This window comes from Emydura macquarii, unplaced genomic scaffold (assembly GCF_026122565.2).
Source record: "Emydura macquarii macquarii isolate MOO-44397 ecotype Brisbane River unplaced genomic scaffold, CSIRO-AGI_Emac_v2 contig_1132, whole genome shotgun sequence".
Classification (NCBI taxonomy): Eukaryota; Metazoa; Chordata; order Testudines; family Chelidae; genus Emydura; species Emydura macquarii.
In genome coordinates, this window is record NW_027131269.1 from 62,436 (window position 1) to 69,980 (window position 7,545).

At 45.1% G+C, this 7,545-nt stretch overlaps 1 protein-coding gene across 1 annotated transcript; it reads left to right on the forward strand.

Moving 5' to 3' along the window:
- The first annotated feature begins 614 nt into the window (after positions 1-614).
- LOC137152011 (killer cell lectin-like receptor subfamily F member 1) lies at positions 615-7,197 on the forward strand. Its single transcript, XM_067546488.1, has 6 exons — positions 615-699; positions 2,729-2,827; positions 4,916-5,086; positions 5,213-5,367; positions 6,056-6,168; positions 7,074-7,197. Exons 1-6 carry the CDS (start codon positions 615-617, stop codon positions 7,195-7,197), a joined length of 747 nt encoding a protein of 248 aa, XP_067402589.1.
- The last annotated feature ends 348 nt before the right edge of the window (positions 7,198-7,545 follow it).

Genomic DNA, 7,545 nt, shown 5'->3' on the forward strand with positions numbered 1-7,545 from the left:
AGACTGCCGTCACTAAGCTGACATGATTGGCGAGGGCTGCAGGGCTGTTGGGAGTGTATAAAGTGAGAAGGAGCCCTCAAAACTCTGCCCCCACTGCTTGTGGGAACCTGGTGACTTAACTGCTGGTTCTACACGGTTGTGACTCACACTCAGGTTCAACTCATTGAGCAGAGCAGCCTTCCCCTTGAAGGGAGAGTCACTCACAGCATCCATCTAACATACCAGTTGTGTAGACGGGGAGCATCAACACATGAACTTGGCCAGCTCAAAACCATTGGAAAAGACAGGGCAACGTGTCTGGATTCAAAACTGCCACTCACCATTGAACACTTTATTGTCACGCCCATTTTGAAGGCAGAATTTCTTGTGTCAGGAGACCACAGCCCAACAGGTCAGTGACCCGGGGACATTGCCTCTGGACAGTGTCAATTACCCTTGAGTAAGGATGTGAGACCTGTTAATAAAGGAAATCCTCAGAGCAGAGAGTGGAAGGAAATTCACCAGCCCCTGACAGACGCTACTTCCTGATTCTGAAGTTATCGCTCACCTTGGATTGTACATATATATCAGCGGCTGTCCCTCGCTGGGTGCTGTCTTCCTTTGCTGCATGGACCATGACTGAGGAAATAATCTACGCTGATTTAAACATTCTGGAAGATTCATCTCCCACCAGTCAACCCTGTCCCCTTACGCACCAGGGTAAGTATATTTGATTTTATTTCTCTGATTTGTATTACGTTTGCGATTCCAATTTCCGAATGTGCATTTATTAAAGTTTAGCCAGCAGAGTTTGGAGAGCAATTCTCTAGCTACCAGGTGCTGCTCAGTGCCATAGGAAAAGCTATTTGTTGTAATAACATCTCTTATACATCTTCTGGGGGATTTCAGTAAGGGTATTGATCATTCTACCCCAGCTGAGCATCTGACCCATTGACTCACATGGTGCTATGGCTGATTTACATTACCAGAGGATTTGGCCCAAAGTGTCTCTGTAATAAATGGAGTAAGCTGGGTGCGAGAAGAGCAGGAATGGGCAAGTTCAAGATGGCAATTGAGCACAAAAAAATGTGGGAGACTCAGTGAGTAGAGTCTGATTATTGAATTTGGAGGGAGGAGCAAGATCCTGATCTTGGTGAGGCCAATGTAAACCTCACTGACCTTACTGAAATCAGTGACGTCAAAGCTGGATTCTGATCTCAGTGACCTTGGTATAACTGTGGAGTGACCCCACCGCAGTCCTCAGTTTCAGGTCCAGATTCTGATCTCACTTCTAATTCTTAATTCAGGGAGTGTAACTGATTTCAGAATCAGATCGAGAGCAAGGCGACACATGGGGAGTGCACAAGAGATAGATATTGAGACTGCAAATGAAACTAGCTAGGGAGTCCAATAAGTCTTGGGACTGATGGAAATTGTGTAAAAGGGTGGAAGGAACAGAAAGACAAAGTGAGATTATCCCAAGGCCTGCCATTAGATGTGTTCAAATATGAACAGGCTGAAGAGAAATTTCTCTCTTTTCCTCTGCTAGCAAGTGAAATGACACCTGATTTAGAGGCTATTTAGTTCTTCCAGATCAAAAGCTCATGGTTTCATATCACTGGGGCACAAAGAAAATTCAGAGTGCATTAATCGTATGGCAAATCATGGGCCAAATTCATCACTGTCGGTGCAGGGAATTCTAAAGTGTATCTCTCCATGCCAGCTAAGTCCATTGCACCTGTGTGTGTATGGGTGTGCGTGTGAGTGCACATTCACCTCTTTGCATCTGTGGGGGCGGATGTTTTGTGCAGCTGCAGTCTGTTGCCACAGCAGAATTTCCATCAGGGTTCACACCATCAAAAACTGACAAACACCTACAACAAACTTAGCCCGATGATTATGCAGGAGTTTCAGCCGTATGGATACCTGTCAAGTGAAGAGAAGGACATGAGGAGTGTGAACATCTGCTGAATGGTTCCTCTGCTTGGCCCAGTGCTGGAAGCAAGGTCTAAGCTAACAAGCAGGACGATGGGCACAAGACAGGGACAATATGTTTAGATACAGCTGAAATTTGGCCTATTAGCTGCAATGGATTCTATGTCTGTTTGTATATAGCCTCGAATCATTCCTGGTGCTGACTGCTTTTCTCGTGGGCTAACTGGACAGGATGGCAGAGGGGACAGACAGATTAAAACCACGGCTGAAATCTGACCCACTTTTCCAACAGATTCATATTGCTCCAGAAATAGCAGTCAAACACTCTGGCTGGACAGTCAATGGGGCACTCCTAAGAATAGCGTATCCCTGTCTGACAGCTTTACAACTGGCCCCAGTATCACACTGCCCTTAATGTCAGGGGTGTGTCAACACTGCAAAGAAACATCCATGTCACTGAGTGTCAGAGCCCGGACCAACTGACTCGGGCTGCAGGGCTAAAAATTGCACTGTAGACATCCAGGCTTCGGCAGGAACCCAGGCTCTGAAATCCTGGGAGGGGTGAGGGGCTCAAAGCCTGGGATCCAGCCAGAGTGTCTACACTGTTCGTTTTAATCCCGCAGCCTGAGCCCCATGAACCCGAGTCAATCAACCCAGGCTCTGAGATTGACACACCGTGGGTTTTGGTTTGCAGTGCAGACATCCACAGGGTGGCCAGAGAGAGAGAAACCCACAGAGAAGCATTCACAGCTCTTTGTTTAACATATCTGTAGCCAGCTACAGAAAGTGCTTCACTGAATATTGCATCTTACAGATCTCCAGGGATCTGCACGTTGGCACAGGATCGTTCTGTGGATTGCTTTGGCTGGCAACGTGATCCTGGCCACAGTGGTAATGGCACTGGGCATTCAGGGTGAGTAGCTCAAGGCCTGCTATCCATTTGAACACATGCGCAGTGTCTGCAGCTGCTTGGGAAATTTTCAATGGAAAAGTTTTCCATTGGAAAACGCAGTTTCACCGGAATGAAAGGGTTTAGCAGGAATGTGTCAATTTCAGTGAAATTGTCACCAGAAAAATGTCAACACAAACCTCGTGACTTTCTCATATATTTTCAATAATGTTGAAATATTTTGTTTTGATAAGGTAAAATGTTGCATCATTTTGTTTCTACATTTATATTATATAAAAAGATCAATGTGAATGATATTATATTTATATTTCAGAACGTTATACGTTTCACATTTAATGTCCTATTTAATATTATCTGAAAATGTTTTGACTTGTCATAACAAAAATGCCTTTTTACCTTATCACAGGGAAACCTTTGGCCATCATCAAAACAACCATTTCAATGTTTCTGAACAAAAATTTTTCAGAATTTCTGTGTTGCGGGAAATGTCAAAATTTTGACTTTTCATTCCAGTTCGGAATGAAAACAAATTTCTTAAAGTTGGAAAGGAAATTCCATTTCCCAACTAACTCTTCAGTGATATAGCCCCGGTTCTCCTGTCCCGGCACAGTTCCCTTGAGATCTTGCTCCACTTGTCAGTAGATGATAATTGGATGCTTCATCCCTGCCAAGGCAAAGTGTTACAAGGACAAGGTCCAGTCTGAGCTTGGTTCCTGAAACTCAGGTGACTCAGTTGGGGGGAACGTCATCTTTGTTGAATATTGTTGCCCCTCTGGTCCATATGGTTTGTCACTGTTCACAGCCTTGCAAGCCTGTTGCCATTAGGAGACATCAATATAAGTCAGGTCTATTCTCAATGTCATCCTGTTTATTTACAAAAAAACATACCTACATCAAGTCCTGTTTCTTTGATCACAGGAAAAACAAACAGACAGCAGCAGGAAGGCTCCTGGCTTACCCCGATACCTGCCTCTCCACTGAGCTTTGTGCCCAGGAAGTTCTGTCTGTGTTCTTCCTCTCAGGATCATAATCACACCTGCTTCCCCTGGCTCCCCCTCTCCAACACACGCAGGCTGCTGCTGATCACCTAGCCCCTGTGTTTCCAACCAGGAAACCTCGCATTCCCCCTAGCTTAGCTCTGATCTGCCATGTGGCCTGTTGCAGTGGGTGGTAACCTCCGCTGTCTGGACCTCTCTGCCACATAAAGGGGCTTAATTGTTCCTTTTTGTTGAGCTTGGCTCCCACTGGCTTTCATTAGGCCAGTGATTGTCCTTGGGTCAAACACATCGTTGATGAGAACTTTCAACATCATCCTATGAGGAACAAAATGGAATGGATCGGAATATTCATAATGAACAAGGCTCTTCCTTCTTTCCGCCCTCTCCTCCCTTTCTTTCCTGCCTCATTCCATCATCTCTGCCCCTACCAGAGTCCACAGACACTCCTTGATGATTTTTTTACATCATCACATTCTCACTTTTCAAATCCCTAAATAGTAACGATGATTCCAATTTCTTACCCCTTCTCTGGGCAGTAGCAGATTTCAGGGTCTGGCAGGTCAGTGTCTTGTCAGGAGGAGAAATCAATAATGCAGATCCCAGGATGTTGCCTAGTGCAATTTGTTTATTTACTATATATATATCTATAGTATATACTATAGATATATACATATCTTGTTTCCTGGTCATAAACTGCACCCTGGTAACCCCCTTCCCTCGGCAGAAGCCCCAGTGCCAGTCACCAAGAAGCAGCTGTCCTTAACCTCTGTGTCTCTTGGACTTTCTCACTGTTCCTTGTTCCTGCCTCAGCCCTGGGGAAATTCCCTTAGTCCACACAGCTCACCTAGAATTGCATGGTCTAGACAGGTGCCTTGGCCATTAGCCTTCCCTATGGGCAGCTGCTGTGCAACACACAGGGATCTCAGGAAAGGTGTCACTGCCCAGACAAAGGCAAGAGCTTTGCCCCTTCAGGACTGTCTGGATGCAGCGGGTAGCATCCTGGGAACTTACACATCAGTGACCTGTAAAGCACATGACATTAGCCCCTGCTGCCCTAACAACAATAACCACTCACCTGAGTGCTGCTCTGAAGTTTTCCAGGACTGCTCGCTGCAGACAGACACTGAAACAGCCTCAATGGTTCCCGAGAGTGGCGGTGTCACTCAGAGAAACTCTCCCGGCAGAGAATGCAACACGAGCCTGGAGGACTTGGTGTCTCGTCTGAAGCAGAGTCTGTGTCACTCAGCCCAGAATACCTCAGCAGGTAACTTCAGCTCATTGTGTATCTCTGAGCACCTTGGCATGATCCAAACACCGGGTAGGTGGAGGGGGGCCTGTCTGAAGGAGGCAGGCCAGCCTGTTAGCCGCTAATAATATCATCTCTCTCCAGATGGCTCCAGCTGCAAACTCTGCCCCATGGGCTGGCTGTCACACAGGGGAAAGTGCTACTGGTTTTCTAAAGAGCGCAACATCTGGAACAAGAGCCGTGATGACTGCTCAGTGAAGAGGTCTCGAATGCTAGTGATCCAGGACTGCGATGAGATGGTAAAATAAAACAAAAGGGGCCAAACTTCCAATGGAGGTGGTCGTTGGTTATATAACCAGATGTGCAAGAGGGCAAGGAGACTTCTTACTGAGGAGGCTAATGCAGCATACGGGCTGGAGTACCTTCCACACACTTTTCTCCCCATCGAGAGGAGGATGGGAGAGCCAGGAGAGCTGTGTGGCAACAGAGCCTTGAACCTGTTCCCCCATCCCTGTCTGTCCCCACTGCCTCCACTTATTCCTCTTCCTGCCTCACCCTGATCGATGCTCCTTCCCCATCAGGATCCAAGCAGGGGAAACAGCAAGACAGGAGACAGAAAGGCATATTAACTGCTATGGGTATGATTTTCAAAAGCAAAAAAAGGAGTTAGGAGATTAAGTCCCTGTTAATGGGGTGACAAGAGACTGAAACTGTTACTTGTCCTCCTAATTCCCCTAGATACTTGACACTCCCACCCTGTGTCTTCTAGCCCTGAGCCCTGTTTACATTAGCGCTCTCTCTGGTGCTGCTACACTGATAGTAGAAATGCTGGGACATTGTAACCAAAAAAAAATCTAGTGTAGACAAGGCCTAAACACTCAAGCGCCTGTTTTGAGAATAGTCTGTCACGATTTTTAGCTGAAACAAAGAATCCTAGTACTCAGCCAGGTTGTATTCACCCTGAGCCTTTTGTCTTGCGCCCCACAGCAGTTCACACAGAACGTCACACAGGGTAAATATCCTGTCTGGCTCGGCCTCAGTGTTACATCGCCAGAGAAGAAATGGACCTGGGTGAACAGCTCCCCGTTAGATCAAAATCTGTGAGTGTTGCCTGGGGGTTCCTATTTTATAAAAAGAAAGTATATGTAATGACACCTGCTGGTTGAGCTATTAACAGGATTTGAATATATTGATCATTGTATCTAAACAAACCAAACAGCAAGATTGCTAGAGCTACAGGACCAGCTCTGAGAGCTCAGAGACTCTAGCAACTAGCACAGGGTGATTTTTTTTTGGTGACTAGTGACTTTATTGAAAAAAATAATGCATTTTTCCGGGTAATGAAACTATTTGTGAAGTCAACCCAAATGAGCAAATAATTTTGTCTGCCAATTTTCTCCCCCCCAAAAAAGTTACAATATTTTTCTTGTCTATTTGAAATGCAATGTTGCAACTTTTCATTTTGAAATGATGCTTTGTTTCAAAATATAGCTTTGTGTATTAAAAGAAAAGATGAAAAAACTTCCCAAAACAAAACAAAAATGACATATATTATTTTCATTTCATTTAATGTAGGGATGTTTTTAGAGTCATAATTTTCTTTTTCTTTTTCTGTTTTTCATGCAGTAAGAAAAACCGGGGGGGGGGGGGGGGGGAATCAGTTTTGGTTTGAACTAAACCCATTTTTTAAATTTATTTTGTATTTTATTTTTCAATTTTTTTCCCCAGAACTGAAAATATCAATTTGCTCAGCTCTATTCATAGTGTAGCCACTAGAGGTTGACAAAGAGCTATGCCGTGCTAGCAAGACTTACACAGAGCTCATGGAAGAATTCATTCAAGCTGCCCATTGGATTAGAATGAAAACCTTGCTCTAGGTTCCTTTCATTTAATCTAAGCACATAAGGACAAATTTTTCCCTGCTGCAATCAACTCTGCTGATTTCAGCAAAGTTACAGAGGATCTCAATTTGGCTCATTGACTTCCTTTGTCCTATGTTTTACAGGTTCAGGGTAACAGGTCCTGCTGATGTGAACAGCTGTGGGGTGATAAAAGGGAATCAGATTAAATCTGAAACCTGCAGTGCTGAATTCAAATGGATTTGCCAGACGGAAGCTGTGATGCTATGAACAGTGGCACTGGAGACACTCATTCCTCTAATAGATATGTACAGTCTTGTGTTTCAGTCTCTGAGCCAGACTTCCAGGAGTGGATGTGCCTGCAGACACATGTATGTGGATCCTCAAACCAGCTGTTTATATGTGCAACTCAGGTAAATGCATGTGCAAATCAAGCCCTTGGGTATAGACACATCTAATGGACATAAACACTGCACCACTGAGCCTTGTCCAGCAAGAACACGCCTCTTCCTCCACATGAATCCACTTCCACCATCATTGATACCCTGGCTCTACCCCTTCCTCCTTCACCCTCTTCTCTCCATCTCCGATGCCTCTTCTGCTTTCTGCCTCTCATGC

Coding starts and splice junctions, on each gene's coding strand:
- LOC137152011 (XM_067546488.1), top strand. CDS start 615: ATGACTGAGGAAATAATCTACGCTGATTTAAACATTCTGGAAGATTCA. Junction 700..2,728: donor CTGTCCCCTTACGCACCAGG/GTAAGTATATTT, acceptor TGCATCTTACAG/ATCTCCAGGGATCTGCACGT. Junction 5,368..6,055: donor TCCAGGACTGCGATGAGATG/GTAAAATAAAAC, acceptor TGCGCCCCACAG/CAGTTCACACAGAACGTCAC.